General features: G+C 33.9%; 1 protein-coding gene across 2 annotated transcripts in view; it reads left to right on the top strand.

Moving 5' to 3' along the window:
* The window catches only part of CUL3 (cullin 3), a 91,344-nt gene that overhangs the window by 52,605 nt on the left and 18,608 nt on the right, over positions 1–20,131 (top strand). For both annotated transcript variants that reach the window (XM_019753677.2, XM_019753678.2), the window contains 7 exons: positions 7,945–8,105; positions 9,081–9,195; positions 11,290–11,518; positions 15,300–15,445; positions 16,189–16,365; positions 17,565–17,735; positions 18,310–18,417. In XM_019753677.2, coding sequence (XP_019609236.1) covers positions 7,945–8,105; positions 9,081–9,195; positions 11,290–11,518; positions 15,300–15,445; positions 16,189–16,365; positions 17,565–17,735; positions 18,310–18,417 — 1,107 coding nt within the window. The remainder of the gene's footprint in view (positions 1–7,944; positions 8,106–9,080; positions 9,196–11,289; positions 11,519–15,299; positions 15,446–16,188; positions 16,366–17,564; positions 17,736–18,309; positions 18,418–20,131) is intronic.

The raw sequence follows: 20,131 nt of genomic DNA, 5'->3' as shown, positions 1-20,131 counted from the left end.
TTACCAGAGGAGTTGGTTTTATAAAAGCTGGTTTTTTTAAGCCTAGAAATAGAACTACGTGGAATAGCATTTTGATGTAGATGCTGTTTTACAGATGGGAAGCTGACACAGAGTTAACGTGACACCTAGTAAATGGCAGAGATAGGATTGAAACAGCCTGTCTAGCGCCTAAATCTATACTCTTAACCACCGAATTATACTCGTATCGCTTCTCTAATACAGCTCTTCTTTCCTAATTTCTTCTTATAATTTCATTGATCCAAGACCTGGAGGGTGATAACTTTTATGGTTCTAATAGGGACTATTTTCTAGTGTTGTTGGGTTTTTTCCCTACCATTAGATTATTACACTTTGGAGTAGGGAACAGTGCTTTTATTTTATGATTTGGTGCAATATACACAGCTTTAGGGAAACATGACTAGGGTTTTGAGTTGTCAAATGTCCTAGTACTAGGATACAGTTCTTAAAATAAGTGAAAATTATTTAAAAATAGAATTTCTTACAACTACATTGTTTTTGAAACTTTCACAGGCCTGAGAGAGAGGCCTGTAAATTTTGGGCCCATTTACAGTGATGGAAACTGAGCTTTAGTTGTGGGACTAAGCTTTAAATCCAGGTTATTTGACACCATATTCTGTGCTTTTTCATTCACTTTACCAGTAATATTGTTAAATCCAGAAGTGATTCTCTTTCTGTACAATTTAATTGTTTCATGTCTTACCAAAGGTTCCCTTTCAGCAATGGAATCAGACACTAGCATTGTGGAAAATATTGAGATAGTTATTTAAACTTTGATCTAATTAGACTTTTTTCCTACCATAATATGGCAGTAGAAACTTTCTGTTACTTTTCTGGAGTGGGTGGGTGGATGTGTGTTTGGGGGGGGGAGGTTGGTTGATGCTTTTAAATTTTCTATTTCTATCTTCATTGCGTTAAGCCTTCTTAAGTCATGTTTATTCATGTTTAGAAAGGGAACCCTATTTGAAAACACTTAGATTTATTACTTGCTGATAGAAGATAGCCTAGTGATTAAGCTTGGGAAAGCAGGTTCAAACATGTTCTAACAGACAGTAGCTACTTGTTACAGCATTATTTGCTTGTTTGGTCTTTTTTGAAAAATGAGTTTTAACTCTTCAGGGTTTGTCTCTAGTTTCTGAGTAGGAGAAATGTTTAATATTTATGAAGATTTTCAAAATTCTGTTTACATTCCTTTCTTCCTATCCTCTTTTTAAGAAAACAAAACAGTTACAGATCCTCTTGGCTGTGAGGACAAGAAACTGAAAGAATTACTTAAGAGTTTGATTAACCAGCTTTACAATTTGCTTGATAAACCAACTTTCAGAGCTATTTGCTACCATTTTAACGGTGGTCTTTGCCTAAATGAATAGCTGCCAGTGACCACAAGTGGGACCAGGCAAGGAAGTGTAGATGAATGCCTACTAATCCATAATTGCCCTTGGTTCATTAGTGGTATTAAAAGGACTGAACTATTAAAAGTACTACTGGTATTTGAAGCAAAAATTTTATAAAGTGCTCCATTAAACACTATAATTAAAACAAAGGACTATTGTATTTATATTTGTAGTACTGTTTTCAGAATTGAATGGGATCCAAAGGTTAGTTTTAGAGTTTGCTTCCCAAATGCCTCTTTAATTGTGCAAGAAAACATTGTGAAATGAGACCCTAGATATGAGTGATACTGTTAAAGGGCTTATTCTTTCCTTGGGTGCACCATTATTTACTGTGCCCAATATCCATTTATCCTAGTTTGCTTTCCTGTGACATAATGACTGTTGGTTAAAAATATTTGCTAAATAATTTCTTGCAGATAAATTAAGTAGTAAGAGTTAAGTTACTTTTTGAACTTCATTAACAAATTATTTTTTGTTTTATTTTGGTGTATTTTTAATATAATTCTCTCAGTAATGAAGCTGTTTAGCCCACTTACAAAGTCACTCCTTGTCTTTGCACAGGTGTAGCTTTCATAAGATTTATATTTTTGCATAGTGCATCTTGACACCTCTAAGGATGCTTTTGCATGCTGAGTTTGATCTCACCTACATCAGTTAAATATTTAGGTGTCTTGGTGGATTAGGTACCTTGGTGAAGACATCAGTTAAGGGGAAAAGGCAAATCTTTTTCAAGATGGCGGGAGTATTAATATCTGTGGCCTTGTAAGGCCAAGCACCTTGTAGGCTGATGTGCTCTTGCTACTAAGAATGAGAAGAGCCCTAAGTCATGAGTAGGGTTTTACGTGGACATCAGCTGGTTGAGGTTCCCTTTTCTTTTGTAGCAGAGGAAGAAAGACTACAACTCTCTACCTCAGCTCCTAGAGACCTGTCTGTCCTAGTTGATGCTTTTAAACAGATGGTACTTTTTTTTTTTTATCTAGCTTTTATAGTTGTTCTTGGCAGGGAATAGAAGTGGGAATAAGTGGAATAGGATTGTGAGTTAGGTGTTGTGTTACAGATGAAGTGCTTATAAGTTGGTTTATCAAGCTAACTATACAGACGAAGTCAGAGACAAAAGCAGGCTGACTTTTTCCCAGCTCTGAAAGCGGACAGTGAAGTGGTCCTCTCATTGATTACTCCTCACCCCCTGGTCCATCTGCCCACTTCAGGTTTGCTTGGCCTAGGAATAGCAATTCCTGAGAGAACCATAAATTTAGAGATTTAAAATGTAGCTTATCTTAGTGATGATGAAACTCACATCCCTTGAGTAAATCTAAAGTTTGAATTAGACATTAGGCTTTCGAACATGTTTTTCAGCACATTTTATATTTAAAATGCCTGCATTCACTCATGTGAATAGGATGTGAAACTGAAAGCAGCAAAGGAACAAGACAAACAAGCAAGAACTCAAACAACTTGGTGGTTGCTGGAAGGGTAAGTGGGGGAGGTAGAGAAAGGTAAAGTGGAGTCAAATATATGGTGATGGAAGGAATTTGACGTTGGGTGGTGAACACACAGTGCAACGTGTAGATGATGTAGTGTAGAATTTTATACTTGAGACCTATATAATTTGACTAACCAGTGTCACCCCAATAAATTTAATTTTAAAAATAATTGGAAAGGAAGAAATAAAACTACCTTATTTGCAGATTTTAAAATGACTGCATTTTGGCATAAAGAGGCGAATAGAAGCAGCTACCAACCTTCTACCTTTGCTGAGCTCTTTTCAATGGATAAATGACTAATGTTGGATTCATATAAAGTGCATTTTGGTCAAAAAGCCTGAGATTAAAATATTTTTAGATTATTTAATACTATGTCTCTCTTTTGGGATGATTTTATCTTATCCGTACTCTGAGATTCTTTTTCTTTCTTTCTTTTTTTTTTTTTTAGCTAGGTTAGAAGTTAACTAGAGCTGGGATTTTTAAATAGATCTTTTAAAAAATTAAATATTAACTTAGAAACATACAAAATAAAAGTCCTACAGTGATTTAAATGATTAGAGCTATATTAATACTGTATTACATAAAATCCGCCAGTTATTTTTTAACAGAGTGATTCCTATTAGAATCTGTGATGAAAATGCTGTTGTGTACCCACAGGCTGACTTCCTTCTGGTAGTACTAACAAGCAATAAACAGAAGATTTACCATGTTCATTTAGTAGTTATTTTCATACACATCATGTGAAGATCACAAGTTATTGTGAATGTGTGCGTGCATGCATTTCTGTTTAACATGCACACAGACATGAGCGTATGCACGTATAGCTTTCCTTTTGCTAGGTGGTAATTAATCACGCACACCAAACATTTAATATAAATCAGTATTTGGTATTACTAATTTAAATAGCCACACTCAAGTGTGGGGGTTTTCCCTTCTCCATTTATGAGCTCTCTGGTATCTATAGTGAAAGTTCAGGGTTAACAGGTTTTCTTAACATTGTATATCATTTAATTATAGCCATTATATACACCTTCACAGTTTCACATTAAGAGACAAAGGTTCAGTTCTTGCACTACAACATCTTTATTTTCATTATCTACCATGGAATTAAATGGCCTATGCTCTGCTCAGACACACCAACCGGGTGTTCCCATCATATTTCCTGTACTGAAGTTTCCTCCCCTTAGGCAGCGTACCTGAAGGATCCATCAGCTCCACCTGACCCCTTTTCTCCCTTTCTGCCAGAGGGCTTGAGACAGCAGACATTTTGGCCATAAGGTTTTAGATTTACCTACTTGGGTAGTGATAGCATCACTGTGTTTAGGATTGAGAAGAGGGAAACCCAGGGAAGGGGACACTGGTAACAAATAGAAAGGGAAGAAGTAATAGTGAAATGTATCTCGATCCCTGGTATATGTTAATTTTTTATCAGAGAGTTAACCTTCATAGGAAATCATGTTAGAGTTTTAGAGATATCTTAACCATCCCTTTGTGTTACCTAGGACCAGAGTGGATAAATGACTTACTCATGGTCACACAGCCAGTTAGTGGTAGAGACAGAGATCATACGAAGAATTCCTAACTCCACATCCAGTATTTTCATTACTAAAAAATTTACTCTGATACATCCACTTTAGGAAAAACAGTTTGGCAATTTCCATGTGACCCAATACTTCTACTCCTAGAAATCTATCTCAGAAAAGTAAAAGCTTATGTCCACAAAAAGATTGTACCCACATGTTCATAGCAACATTATTCATAGTAGACAAAAACTGGAAATAGCCCAAAAAACCTTCAGCTGATAAGTGAATAAACTAAATGTAGCATATCCATACAATGAAGCACTATTCAGCACTAACAAAGAATGAAATGCTGATACATGTTAGAACATTAATGAACCTTAGCAACTTTATGCTTAGTGAAAAATCTGACACCAAAGATCATATTCCAATTATGTGAAATGTCTAGAAAAGGAAATTTATGGAAAGAAAAAGCAGGGGTGCTGGAAGTGGGAATTGACTGTAAACAGGCTTGAAGGATTTTGGGGGAGTGGAGTGATAGAAATAGTCTAGGACTGGATTGTGGCAATGGTTGCACAACGATAGAAATTTACTGTGAGTTATGGACTCTTAAAATAAGTAATTTTATGACTTGTAAATAATACTGCAAGAAAACCAAAAAAGGGGAAACATTAAAAAAACTTCACCTTTAACACTCTTAATTTACTCTGAAGATTACATTATATGTGACTTTTGTTTTGTAATTCTTATAGGGAGTAGTACCCTTTTACCAAAAACAATAAAATCGGACCTAATTCTTTGACATTTCTCTTAGCCTAAGTTAAGAACATTGGATTTCTTAAGGAGGAGGTTCATATCTTAGTGACATGTTAAAGTTGATATTATCATATGTATACATACACAGGGTGCAAAAAAAAATGTATACACATTTTAAGAAAGGAAAACTATATTAAAATTGTAATATTCAATATACTCATATACCGATAACAAAAGATGAATGCAAGTCACGTTTGACTTCTGCAGTTATAAGAGGTGCTCAAAGCAGTTACCATCAGTATACAGACACTCTGATTATAGCAAACTACTGCTTAAGCAACGTTAACCAGATTGTCCACTTGTATACATTTTTTTTGGCACCCCTGGTATATATCTTCTACAAGATTTGCTTCATGCCCCATAGCATGTAGTTGAAACTTACAGCGCTTGCAAGAATCACCGGTACTGTCTATTTTGCTGTGAAATAGCCTCCCTAGTAACAAAGTTCTCTCACTGCTATTCAATTACTTTCCAGTATATCTTCTCTATTTTGCTCTTACCAGTTGAGCTTTGTGCTCACTGAGAGTCAGTTGTACTTGTTTTCAAACCTGTTTTATACCAGCTGTACTTCTTTTATTATTACATAATTTAATATTGTGTAAACGAATAAAATGGTGTCAAAAACAATAGAATTTGTTCTTTGGCAAACTAGATCAAATGTTTTGGAAAAACTTGACAAACGCAAATCACCAAATATTGGTTTGAATTAGGTGTGGGTAGTTTAAAAGACTGGAGTGGAAATTGTAAAAATCTCGAAGGATTTTGCATTCAGTTTGCTTCACAGATGTCTCTTGTTCATACTACATCTTATACATCTTACTGAAAATGAAGAGAAACGTTAGACAATTTATTATGTATGAGTGTATGTAAAAACTGTCAGAGTAATTATGGGACTCATGTTGAAAGAATAAGTCTTGATAGCTCAAGGAACATTTTTATATGTTTTAAATTAAAATGTTTAAGATGCAGGTATATGTGTGTATTTAATAGTTTCTCTCTAACCACACATGTCTTTAGTTAACCAACCAGTTATTGGTTTTGATTACATTGGGTAAGAGTGATTCTGTATATGGTACTTTGATGTAACACACATGCATATTCAGAACTATAAAAGTCAAATTTATAAATAATTTATACAGTAATTGGAGTGATTATTTTCATAAGAAAAAGGATTCTCGTTACTTTTTAAATTACTAGATTTTTGCCAGTTTTTTTAAGTGCATCTTGTTTTTTTATGCTGAAAGGGGAGCCAGAATCTAGATGAGGGGAGGTTTGGGCTGGAAGGTCATGAGAGTAAAGAGTAGCTTCAGTGAATATGGAACAGTGAGAGCCATCAAAAAGAAGGGAGGGATGTGGTGTGGAGGGGGGTGAGGGGGATTGGAATTTCAGATCTTGAGAATGAAAATGTGAAGTCCAAGAACTTGTCAGAGAAGTCATCAATGAAAATTTTGAACTTGCTAAAATTGATGTCAGGATTTGAAAAATGTGAGCACTGAAAATTCAGATAAAAGAGCAGCTTTCTTGTAGCCACTAGATGTGTACCATTGTGTAAGGTAAATCAAAGAAGGTGAGAGGAATGATGTCATATGAAAAGAGTGCTGCTCCTGGAGAATTCAGTTAAAACTGGATGGAAGGTTGATCAATGCCATTTTAGTTGCATTGCCAACATGGTAGAACTTCTGTTCATGTTCTCCTTAGAGCTTTGTTTGATGTTGCTTGTAATGACAGTGTTCCTTTGAAAAGTTCAAAGATCACAGTTTGCAGTGGTTCTTAACTGTTTTTGGATTACAGATGCCTGTAAGAATCTGGTGAAAGCTCTGGGCTCTGTTTCCAAAGTACTTATGTATGAACAAACACAATAATTTTTATAATTTTAGGAAGTTCACAGACCCACCAAAGTCCAGAGAACAGAAAGGAATTCTGTTACTAATCCTTTTGTGAATTAAAAACAGTAGTTTTATTTCAGTGTACTTTGGTGTAAATACAGACTTTCAAATAATGCACAAACTAGGACTTTTATAGCCAGTACTTCTGGATTACATGTGCTCTGTAAAGCGAGACACCTATAATCATGTTGGTAAGAACTTGAGAAGAAGATGACTGCTAGTAGGTAATCTGTTTGAAATGACAGCAACTAGAGGTGTTTTAATGATGTAATATTTACTGCTACTCTGTTTATAAGCATTAGAGCCTTTTAATATTTACCAGTACGCAATTAACATTGTCATTTGGATCTGTATTTCATTCAGCTCTCAATTTTACTTCATAAAATACGATCTTCAAGTATAGTATTTAATAAAGTCAGAACCATGTTTGGGCATGGTATGTATGGCTTTGAGGAGAAAGGAACATCTGCCTGCCTTGCTCTCTACCTTTCTCCTCTGCTTTCTGCTTGCTTGCCTCCCTGGGTCTGGTGCTTGCTTCCCCTCCACCACCACCCCCCACACCCCTTTTTCTTAGGTTAAATGGGCAACCACTTATAGTCATTGTTTGTTTCCATAACAATTGTACAGACTTACTTTTATATAATTTAGGAGGTAGTCAAAATCTAATTCTATGTTACTTAAGATAGTTTGAAGTGTTTCTCACCTGAAAAATATATTGCTTTTGGAATTTTATTTCCTTTATATTTATTGTGGCTCACAGTGATTATTTTTGTGTCTGCAAGAGTTATATTCATATTTCTATGATTTTGTTTTGTTTTAACTGCAGGACCGTGTATATGTACAACAGAATAATGTGGAGAATGTCTACAATTTGGGGTTAATTATTTTTCGAGATCAAGTTGTACGTTACGGGTGTATTAGGGATCATCTACGACAAACGTTACTGGATATGATCGCAAGAGAGCGGAAAGGAGAAGTGGTAGACCGGTACAATCATGTTTCTACACTTTGGGTTGTGGGTTTTACGGTTACATCCTGACAGCCAATTCACTATCAAAATTTTATTAAAGCGTATTTAAGTTTGATTTTCTAGTACATGAAAATCCTCAAAAACCTGTATCACAGTTAACAAAGTTACCTAGATTTTAACTTAAAAAGGACACCTCTGGTTTTAGAAGAGACCATCCTAAGCTGTTATTTAGTATACTTTTTAAAAGCAAATCAGCCATTAGTCTTCCCATTTGATTTTTCACATATTTTTTTTATGCTGACATTTTGGGTTTTCTTCGTCTTTTCCTTTAAGGGCCTTTGGCTAGGCTTCATTCTTAACATATATGAAGAAAAATGTTGAACATAGTCTCTGAAATGACTAAGAATTACTGTACCCTTCTGTCATATTCCTTCTCCCTTTCTAACATGATTCCAGTGCCATTTTTATGACTCTACAGCTAGAGTAGCTTGAAATAATGCAATACTGCTTTCTCTGCTTCTCTGTATTCAGAGCAGCGATAAGGTGAAGACTTGTACAGTTCTCTCTATTTCAGCTTTGGTGGTTGGTCAGGATTGCCCAGAGCTATTTGGTATAAAACAGTGATATTGCCTAGTAGTCACTGTATGTTGTACCATGTCAAGCAACACAGCCTCCTTCCCTCCTCCCTGCTTCCCAATAAGCCCCTTTTTTGTTCTGTGTTTTTAAATACACAAAAATATTTAGACAGCTTTAAAAGTTTTAAGTTATCACAGCATGACAGCAACTTGAGATAAATAGCTGTGCAAGTCAAGATATACTTTCCATTTGAAATTACTTTAAGTCTTGTGTTATAAGTGAACTGCTTCCGGGAGATTGGTCACTTTGGTAAAAAAAAAAAAAAAAAAGTTCTGAAACTTGAGCTACTTCTGTTGTATTTTTACATGAACTTTTAATGTAATTTGATTATCAAATGGTTTAACTTCTTTTGACAGAGGCGCAATAAGAAATGCTTGCCAGATGTTAATGATTTTAGGTCTTGAAGGACGATCAGTTTATGAAGAAGATTTTGAGGCTCCTTTTTTGGAAATGTCTGCAGAATTTTTTCAGGTAATTAGTGACAATATAAATAAGTGCTCTTTTAAGGTGTTCTTAATTATTGAATGTAGTTACTAATTTGAACATTTTGACCTTTTTTTACTGAGGCCTTTTGGAAGGAACGTGCAAAAAATACCCTTCAGCATACCTACCCCACGTTCTCACATTCCAGTAGAGGAACTCATTGGAGAGTTTGAACTTACACACATGTGTTAACTTACATGTCAAGACATATAACTATAGAAATAACTAACATTTTATTATATTTACATGTTACAAATTATTTACCATAAATTCACAGGCAGTGCATCATCAATAAAGTCTCACTGTTCAGACTTTTGGTAATATCAGTTGCTAGTAAAATAAAGGTGAGAAAATGCATGATCCCATAGTGCACATGTGTCTTAAAGACTGTTGATTGGGAAATTATAGGTCAACAAGTACAATTGATGCAAATTGGCGGCACTATATGCAACCCCAAACCAACTAAATTGCTAAAAGTGAAGCTTAACTAGTACTAACTTGTAATGAAATGAGAATAACTAAGTAAGTACCATGATGAATGTAAGAAATAGTTATAAGTAATGATAACCAGGTTTTAACTAGCTGAGCAATTTACAGTAGGAGCTTTGTAGTGTGGCCAAAACAGACTTAGTTAAGACTAACTTAAAGTTTTTACTCCAGTAATACACTTTTTAAAAAAATGAATGCAAAATTATAATAACTCTCGGTAAGTCAGCAGGTCATTCATAAGAGCCACTAGATATATTTAAAAATGGAACTCAGTGAATTGTGGTGTCAGTTTTACCCATAAAGAAACAAAGAATGGCCTTGCTTTTTTTAAATCAGTTTATAGCCCATGAGGAAGACGTTTGTATCCTACACTGGTGAGCCTGGACTATGCTTTAGAAGCTATTAATTTCATAATGTAGGAAACACTCTGTTTTTCCTCATATTACAGCAACTAATTCTGGGTGTTTTTGACAATGTTTTTGACCTTTGCATTTGTTTTAATTTCCTTCATTACAGTGTAGAAATACCAATAGAAGATAAACTGTCCAGATTCCAAAATGTACTGCAGTGACACTATGTATGTGTATGTAAATATACATAATATGTACTATTTTAATAGCAAGTGGAGAGATGGTCTCACCAAGATTTTTGTTTGGTGTGTTAATGTCTGTTCTTAGACATTTGATTGTTTTCAAGGATTAAAAACTACCTTTTGTTAAGAAAGTAGGAAATGTTACTAAATTTGTGCATAGTTTATAGCAATATATTTCCCCAAAAATAAGACCTAGCTGGACCATCAGCTCTTAATGCGTCTTTTGGAGCAAAAATTAATATAAGACCCAGTCTTACATTACATTATATTAAATAAGACCCGGTTTTATTTTACTATAAAGTAGTAAAATAAGTATAGTAAAATAAGACCGGGTCTTATATTAATTTTTGCTTCAAGACGCATTGGAGCTGATGGTCTGGTTAGGTCTTATTTTCGGGGAAACAGTATTCTGTAATTCTTAGATATATTCATTAATCCTACCATCAAATAGGTTAAAATCAGTTGAGTTAAATTTTATAATTTAGTGGAACTTCTGTAAGGCTGGTGTTAGCAAACCAGAGTAATAGTATTTCAAAGCTCTGTTTCTCCAAATTCAGTATATATACTCTTGAGATTGGGAGTGGGGTGGCAGGAGGACTTCAGAACCGGCACTAGCAGTATGCCAGCGAAACTAGATGGTAAACATGATGAGTCTTTCTATGCATAATTTTACATTGAAACAAATCGAAGAAAAATGTCATACTCTCACTTGGGGTCAAATGCTTCATTCTGGCATGTGCTTACTTTTCTGCTATTTGGAATGCACTGGCAAAGTTTGAAAAACACTGCCTAAGATAATGTATTAATTTAATTTAATCTTGTGTAAATGCTTTAAAGGATATAGTTCAGACGAATATAAACTATATAAAATGTGTGATAAACTATATAAAATATTAGTGCATATGGTACTTAGTTTGGTTTATAATCAACACTATAGAAACGCAGTTAAAAGCACATTTTGCTTCTATGTTTAAAAAAAACAACATGGTTCTTATTTGCAGATGGAAAGCCAGAAATTTTTAGCAGAAAACAGTGCTTCAGTATATATAAAAAAAGTAGAAGCTAGAATTAATGAAGAAATCGAACGGGTGATGCACTGCCTTGACAAGTCCACCGAAGAGCCAATTGTAAAGGTGGTTGAGAGGGAACTCATTTCTAAGCACATGAAAACTATAGTAGAAATGGAGAATTCTGGGCTAGTACATATGTTGAAAAATGGAAAGACAGAAGGTAAGTGTTAGCAATTGAAAATAAAATCCTTATAGTTCTACCAAGGTCTCAGCAGTAATATTTTTATTTTCTTATAATTAAAATAGATTATGAATGTCAGTTTTCAAGAAGTTATGGTATGTATCATTAATTTATCACTAGCTACTTTGACAGCATTTAACGGTACAGTCTCCTTACTTTGTTTTTCTTAACCCAGAAGATAAATCTAATGTTGGTGAGGCCAACAAGCTCCTCATCTATTTCTGTATTGGTTTTATATACTAGAGGGTTTGGACTCTCTATATAGTCTTACATACTCTCCTGTAGTTTTTGTGATTCTTTTAAAATCTGAAATTCTAATCTTAAAATTTTTGTAGGCTTTCCTGTGAGAGTTAATTGTGGTGCTAAGGGTGCCAAAAATGCAAAAATAGGTGTCTTCCAGGTCGGTACATTTAAATAATTGAGTAGATTGATTTGGAGGACTCAAGTTATAGACCAAAAAGGGAGAGGGGTGAATTGCGTAAAATTAAAAGTAAACATTTTGAGATAATGGTAGCATTTACTCATTTTGGCTATTTACCTTTTCCTGAAAACAATATTTTGTATCCTAGAAGAAATAAATAAAAGAATAGCAGTGATGTTGTTCTCGTACTTAATTTCTGAAGCTTTCCTTTAAAACCATGACTTTATAAATCACTGACATGGTATTAAAAAATAAACAAACATGGTATTCTTGCTATTCTCCTGCTTCTTAGATGAAGTCTTAGCAATATTTTAGCCACTTCTTATAAAAGAAGCACATACTGCCTTTTGGGGTCATGACTAGGTAGGGAATGAAAAAAAATACATTAAGTGAATAATTCTAAAGAAAGGAGGTTATGTAAGAGAAGAGAAAAGAAAGATGGTGGGAAGAGAGGTTGTTCCATGCTTCCTCTAATGGAATCCTTGCTTTGTGTTTTGAAATGGTTACGTTTCTATACATATGATAAGTTCCTGAAAATTGTACATAAATTTCCTGCTTTTATTAAACCAGAGAAAGTGAGTTTTTAAAAGACCCTTCTGGTAAACCTTTTTTTATAAAAGTGAAAAACAAAACAATCATCGTTAAGTATGTTTGTCATGTTTTCTGAAATAATCCTCTGAATGGCTGAGGCCTAAGTGAAGGGTTAGCAAACTTTTTTTTGTAAAGAGACAAATAGTAAATAGGTTAGGCACGTGAGCCATATAGGAAACTACTCTTGTCTATTGTAGTAGTGAGAAGCTATACATAGACAATAACACAAGTGACTAAACTTGACTATGTTTCTAAAACTCAAAAAAAAGTCAGAACTTCATTTGATTTTTTTTTCGGCAATTTAAAAATGTGAAAACAATTCCTAGTTCATGAGCTGTACAAAAACAGACAGTGGGCTGTATTTGTATTTAGTTCATGGACTGCAGTTTGAAGACCCCCTGATCTAAATGGTCCCTGGCACATTCGGACTTTATGAAAATCATTTTCTCTACTTAAACAAAATGAGAATTGATAAATTTTCTAATGTACTATTTACCTATTGAGTTAATGCTTTCTTACTTTGAGGGGAGAGAGGGAGGTAGGAGAGGAAAGATTAAATGGACTGGAGATTAGGAGCCATGAAATGTTTGGTGGAGAGGTGGTTGGGCATGCCTGAATTCAGTGTCTCTAACTTCCATGGAGACTTGGGTTAAAGGCATTAAGTATGCCTGACACATATGGCAAGTGCTTAATAGGTACATAAATGAAGAAATAGCAGAATAGCTACTTACTGTAGTTTACTGTGTAACACTTAATATTTTCAGCAAGTAAGCAGCTATCTGATTCTAAATTAAATTGTAAACTCTTGGCCTCAATTTTCCTGTCTTTCCACTAGACACCTGATTGCGAAATTTCTTAATTTTGCTAGACCCTGCTCTTGAGCAGTATGTCAAGAATAGGTCAGGAGCACAGCTTCACTATTATGAAGCCAAATGTCTCATAATATAGAAAATGAAAAAAACAGTTGTCCCACCATAATGGAGTAGGAATTGGATTGGTTAGCAGATGCAGATAGTACTATGAAATTCAGTTCAAATGATACCTCATTTTATTGCTTTATTAAATGTGTACAGAAATAATGACATTTAATTTTTGAATGCAAATAGTTTTTATTTTCTCTTTCACATTCTCCACTATACAATATATTTATGTACAGTGAAATACAATGAAATTGTATTAATTTACATAAAATTAAATATATGACATATAATTAAGCAAAACTGTAACAACACAGGAACAAAACAGATAAGTTGGGAACCATTTTGTTAGAAGTATTTGATATGCCAAATTTACTGTACAGTGTATGTGTCCATAAATTACTGTTGTATTTGTAATACCTGTTTTTAATGTGTGAAATTTGGTCGTAAATCATTCCAAATGTGAGAAACTAAGCTTTTTTGTGTGTAAATTACTTTGAACATATATTATCGATGAAAACATTTTCAAATAAAATTTGCTTTTGCAAGTCACTAAAACAAATTTTAGAAGCCTTTTTTTGTAAAACTTGCTTCTGAGTATTTTTTAAATAATTATAACTTTAGTTTTAGGATCTAAATTGCTCTTATAAATATAGACCAGGGTAGCCAAATTATAGCCTGTTTGCCAAAATATGGCCCACCACCAGCTTGGTTGGGAAAAAATTTCGAAAAGAATATTTCATTACTCATGAAATGGTATAAATTTTATATTCCAGTGTGCATAAGTAAGTTTTATTGGAACACAGTCATGCCCATTTTTATGTATTACCTATGGCTTCTTTCTACCTACAATGGCAAAATTGAGTAGCAGCAGAGACTGTATGGTCCACAAGTCTAAAATATTTACTATTTGATGCATACAGAAAACATTTCCTAGCCCCTGAACTAGAAACGGCTGTTTTAACTGCATTTTCAAAAGATCTTGATTATAAAACTTTTTTATATCATTATAAAGTTCTGACACTGTCATCTCCCAGTACATTCTTATTTCAAAGAAACGCTAGACATATGGAAAAGCAGTATTTTAACTCCACATTTTCTTGATACAAAAAATGGACAGAGTCCAACCTTTTCATTCTAAATAAATACAGTGTAGTTAGAAAAACCAATTTTAAAACAGGTACTGGTACAGGACATCACCTAGGAAATCTTAGCAATTGCTCTGAGGAAAATATGAAGAATAGGAATTTATGCTGCAAATTTCATACAAACTTGCCCATGGTATGCAATGAAATAAATAAATCCTTTTATTTCTTATCATTTGAACTTTTCATATAGAACTTTTTATATATACATGCTTAAAAATACCTGTAAGACTTTAATTGGTTTTTAAATTTCTTCCTTACTATTTTGACTATAAATTACAGCATAAAGTTATCCTTTCAGTAGACATTTTGTAATATTACCGGGTTTTAGATTAGAATTTTATAGGATAAATTGTACAGAAACTCAAAACTGCAGTTTTCATTTTTTATGGCTTTATTATTACTGTTTGGGCATCTTCTCCATGTAAACTCAAATTGCTGAGACGTTTCATTCATGCTTTCAAAGCATCGCATCTGAAAATTATTTCATAAATTATAATAACCATTAATTAGCGTATTTTTCCTTATTTTTTATTTTTCTGGGGGTTGTTTTTAGTAGTTTTTCATGTCAGCAAATGGTTGTAATGGAGAAATAATTTTAAGTATCACAAATCAGCATGAACAGAGATTCACATTTATTTCTTAATCTTTAATGTAGCTGATTTGTGTGTTCTTTCTGATTGCAGACCTTGCTTGCATGTACAAGTTATTCAGTCGTGTGCCAAATGGTTTGAAAACGATGTGTGAGTGTATGAGTTCCTATTTGAGGGAGCAAGGTAAAGCCCTTGTTTCCGAGGAAGGTGAAGGAAAGAATCCCGTTGACTATATCCAGGTAAGTGAATACAGAGGATGCTCTGTAAGTTTATGATAAAGTTGTGTTGACAAGTGCTACAAAGGTCACTTACACTAAGCCACGTATTATGTGTTTTTGACTTAATTGTCCCAGTGATAAACTCATATGTATAATTATCCTAAAATATTTTAGAATTTTGCCAGAGTGTATACTTGAAACAGGCAGCCAGACTGAGCAGCTTTTCATTCTGGTGAAGACCTTGTTTAAATAGTCTCAAGAAGGAAAATTATTCTTTCTACTTTGTTGTATGCCTGAGTGTTCATATACTTTAGTGTGTTAGAATAAAAAAACAAAAACCATGTGTTAAATACTTCTTGTTTCAAAATGTTTTGCTTTTAAGCAATAATATGAATATATTAAGCTCCAAGTTTTTCATATTTTAATATAAACAATGAGCTTTTTTGTACATTTTTAAAGCTGTTTTCTCGGGCTTGCCCATTTGGTCAAGACAAAGGAGGGTGAGAAGAAACACTGAGGAGGTTCTTTGATTCATCTTTAGTAGAATAATTCATTAAATGGAAGGTAGACTACATCTCTCATCAGTGATATTTTTAATAAAGGTTTAAATATCGGCTTGAAAATAATAATCTAGAATCTATAAGTTTAACACTGAATGCACACGTTTATTACCAGCAAAGTTGAAATAATGCATGTTCATATGCGTATTGTTTATAGAAAGATTATTATAGTGTATCTTAAATTTCTTTGTTTTTGTTTGAAAGGGCTTATTGGATCTGAAGAGCAGGTTTGATCGTTTCCTCCAGGAATCGTTCAATAATGACCGGCTCTTTAAGCAGACTATTGCGGGTGACTTTGAGTATTTTCTCAACCTCAACTCCAGGTCCCCTGAATACCTCTCATTATTTATTGATGATAAGCTGAAAAAGGGAGTCAAAGGGGTAAGTATAATGCATTTGAAAATACATTAAATTTTACTTGTAGATACAAAATTGTACATAAAATGAGGAAATCAGATATAAAATTAGGGAATCTTGTAGATATAAAAGTAATAGCGCTTTGCTGTATTTAAATGTGTGCTGTGATCTTTGGAAAGGATCGTTTAAGGTATTTGAAATGGTCGGAGGTACTTTGATTTTTCAATTGACATCAAAATAATTAACATCAAAAAACAAACACAAAGTTGTTAACGCTGTGAGGGTTAGAGTGCTATAGCGATAGTAAGGAGCTGAAAACAGCTCCCCAGGGCACTGGACACTGTTGATCTCATCTGGTTCTGGGGGTTATATATTCAGTGATACTTGGAAGCCAAGGATTTGAAGGCATAGACTAGAGTAACTGTCAGAAAATAGTTTCTAAATATTCGGAAGCTCAGTTTCAAGCGTTTATTATATATTTGGGATCTTAGAAATTCATTATAACGAAATCAAATCATGCAATATTGTGATCACATGTAAATTGATCTTTTGGACTTCATCTTGGAGTGTTTGTGAGATAAAAGGGAAAAGCAACAAATGGCCACAGATTTTACAGGGAGCTATAATGAAGAAACAAACAAAAGGAAGATCACCAAAGACACAGAATAGGAAAGACTCATTTGTTTAGTCTTCCCTATTTTTTAATATACGCTTAATACAACCTGCCACAGTATTTTCTTGCCCTTAATTTAAAAATAAGGGCCTGGGGACTTTCTAAGCTCTTTCAATTACAACAAAGTATTTACCTTTCTATTTGTACAATTTAGATTTTGAAAAACTTATATGAAATAATCTGTCTTTTGGTTGTGTGAGTTCGTGCATACATATTACTCAAAGGCATTCTTTTTTGCAAGTAAAATTTGATTTTGTCTGTTCTCAGTCATCCTTTAATCCAGCCATATCTCACTTCGTGCCTCCATTTCCGTGGTTGCCATCTAGGGACTGGAGCTCCATGTCAGCCTCTGACTAAAGCTGCACTAGATAGGATGGCAGCGTTGTGCTGTGCTATTATGAAGTTGGAGGCACTTGCTCAAACATAGCTCACCAGATATTTCTGTTTGTTGTCAAACAGTATTGTTTTTAAACTGTAGATGAACTATGGTGTTATTTTTGTAGAACTAAAATTTTGTAATTATTAAATCATCTTTTACTTGATTTTGCAGCTAACAGAACAAGAAGTAGAAACAATATTGGATAAGGCAATGGTCCTCTTTAGGTTTATGCAAGAAAAAGATGTATTTGAGCGTTACTATAAACAACACTTGGCAAGGAGACTTCTCACAAATAAAAGTGTTTCTGATGACTCTGAAAAAAATATGATATCTAAGTTAAAGGTAAGATGTATATAAGATGGAATGAAGTGCACTTAACTAATGTGTATCACATGATTGAACACCAACATATGATTGGAAAATATTTAATTGATTTAAAATGTTTACTGCTATAAATAAAGCTAGATTTTTATTTTTTTTTTTTCCAGCAGGCTGTATTTACCATTTGTTCAAGTTCTGAGACATTCAGAGTTTGCTGGAATTTCTTTGTGTGACAGGATACATTCATGGAGATCTGGGCAGGGGCACAGGGGGAATATTACTATATCGTTCTGTCACAAAGGGGTGGGCCATGGGCCACCTGTACCTGTGTCACCTGAGATGCTTGTTAAAAACAGTTCTGGGCCCTACCTTCAGTGAGGTTCTTAGAATCTCAAAGAGTCTTAGAATCTGCGTTTTAAAATACAATCCTTGGGTTATTCTTAAACACACTCAAGTTTGGTACCCACAGGCATAGAGCAACTATTGGAAAGATTTAGAAATGATGGCAATAACATGGAAGAGTTTATTTCTTTGTATGTTTTCTCGTAGAAAAATCCATTATTTATCTGTCTATATTTGTGGTTTTCTTCCACAGACTGAATGTGGATGTCAGTTCACATCAAAACTGGAAGGAATGTTTAGGGATATGAGCATCTCAAACACAACCATGGATGAGTTCAGGCAACATCTACAGGCAACTGGGGTAAAATTCTCCATTAATTTCTATTTATATACATGTGTAATTTTATGTAGTCTTGTAATGGGCATTTTCATCCACATATCAAATAACTGCTGGTGTCGTTTCTTTAAATGTCATTAGTGACAACATAGGTTTTGTCCGTGAGTAGTTTAAAATTTATTTTCCCCCATATAACCTCTTTTTCTAACTATTAATGTTAAAATATTAAAATATTTTTGCTTATTCTTCTAAAACGTAGTTTATCCTCTTCACTTGCAATAGTATGCTGAAAATTGAATAACTAGAAATGATTCTGCTGTTATAGTCATTCTAAATTGTGGAAAGAATATTGGGCTTAGGCAAGCTTACTGAGTGTTAGTACTCCTACTTCCAATTTACCCCAGGATTGTGCTGTCCTGGTTACATACTCATCTATTAGATCAACATGAGTGGGCCTGAAGCATCCTCAGGGTTTGTGGGTGATGAACTGAGTATAAAAACACTGGCACTAGTGTGTTAGAAGTGTGGTTTTGTATTGTGACTCCCTGAAGACAGTAAGCTGTAACTTGTATGGTTTTGCAGTCTGATGGGGTTTTGTGAGGATTTAGTAAAGTTTCGAATTTTTTAAACTGTTTTTCTGCTTTACCTTAAGTTTAGAGAACTCCAGTTTTTCTTTTAAAAGTTGTCTCTCTCAAGTGACTGTGTATCACTTTGTTTAAAAAGTTAAGACATATCACAACTATTTAAAACAATTGGGAGGTCTTTCCTTTAATATTTACATATAAGATTATCACTTCTACTGGTCCGACAGTCTCATCACAAACAAAATATGTGAAAATACCTAATTGTATAGAAACGGATATATATTAAGGAATTCTGACCCAGAGGGACTTTGGTCCCTCCTCATTGTAAATAGTTATTTGATGATTTGCCTCATAATTTTTACAGTGGAGAAGAGCTGAGAGCAGAAAAGATAACAAGTCTGTGATACTGCAGAAATTTGGGTGGGCAGGAACTGAATAATATGATTTCCTAGATAGTTTTTTTTTTTTTTCGTTTTTAGATGGGTTAGGTATTTGTACTTCATTCTGTCTCATATATTGATATAATTGTATTTTCATGTGGTACAATTTTTTTTTTTCTGGTTATTTTTTCTTTTACTGATCTTACCCATTGAGAGCTATAGGAAAATAACCTTGTGTGAATAAATACTCTGTTGAAATCTTCTGTAAGTAAATGTTCCTGGATGGGTTCAGCACCCTTACTACTTTTTTAAGTGTGTGATTATCTTGTCCATGATAGTGAAGGCTTTTTAATATGAAAATTATGGTCCTTAGTCTTGATCACTCTGTGGCCATTGTTTCATTTAAAAGGGGGTAGGGGGTGACAGTTCAACATGATGATTTCATTAGATTCTGTTTGCCTGTGTTATTTTCTGTTGTTAAAAGTTTGTGAATTTTCCAGTCTTTCATTTTGAATATTCAGATGTATCCTTCACTATGTGGTAGAATATTTGTTTAATAATTTGTTAACTATAATAAGTAGAGTACTTATCAAGATGCTCAGAGTTATATTAGGTTGGTGCAGAAGTAATTGCAGTTTTTGCAATTTTAAGCTTTTAAACCACAATTACTTTTGCACCAACCTAATATATCTGCTAATCTAGCTGCTGCTTCCACTACTGTAAGACCATTACTTGCATGTAATTACTGGCTTTTTTATCATTGTTTATGCTAAG

Source organism: Rhinolophus sinicus, linkage group LG01, assembly GCF_036562045.2.
Source record: "Rhinolophus sinicus isolate RSC01 linkage group LG01, ASM3656204v1, whole genome shotgun sequence".
Lineage (NCBI taxonomy): Eukaryota > Metazoa > Chordata > Mammalia > Chiroptera > Rhinolophidae > Rhinolophus > Rhinolophus sinicus.
This window is presented reverse-complemented; position numbering and strand designations above follow the sequence as displayed.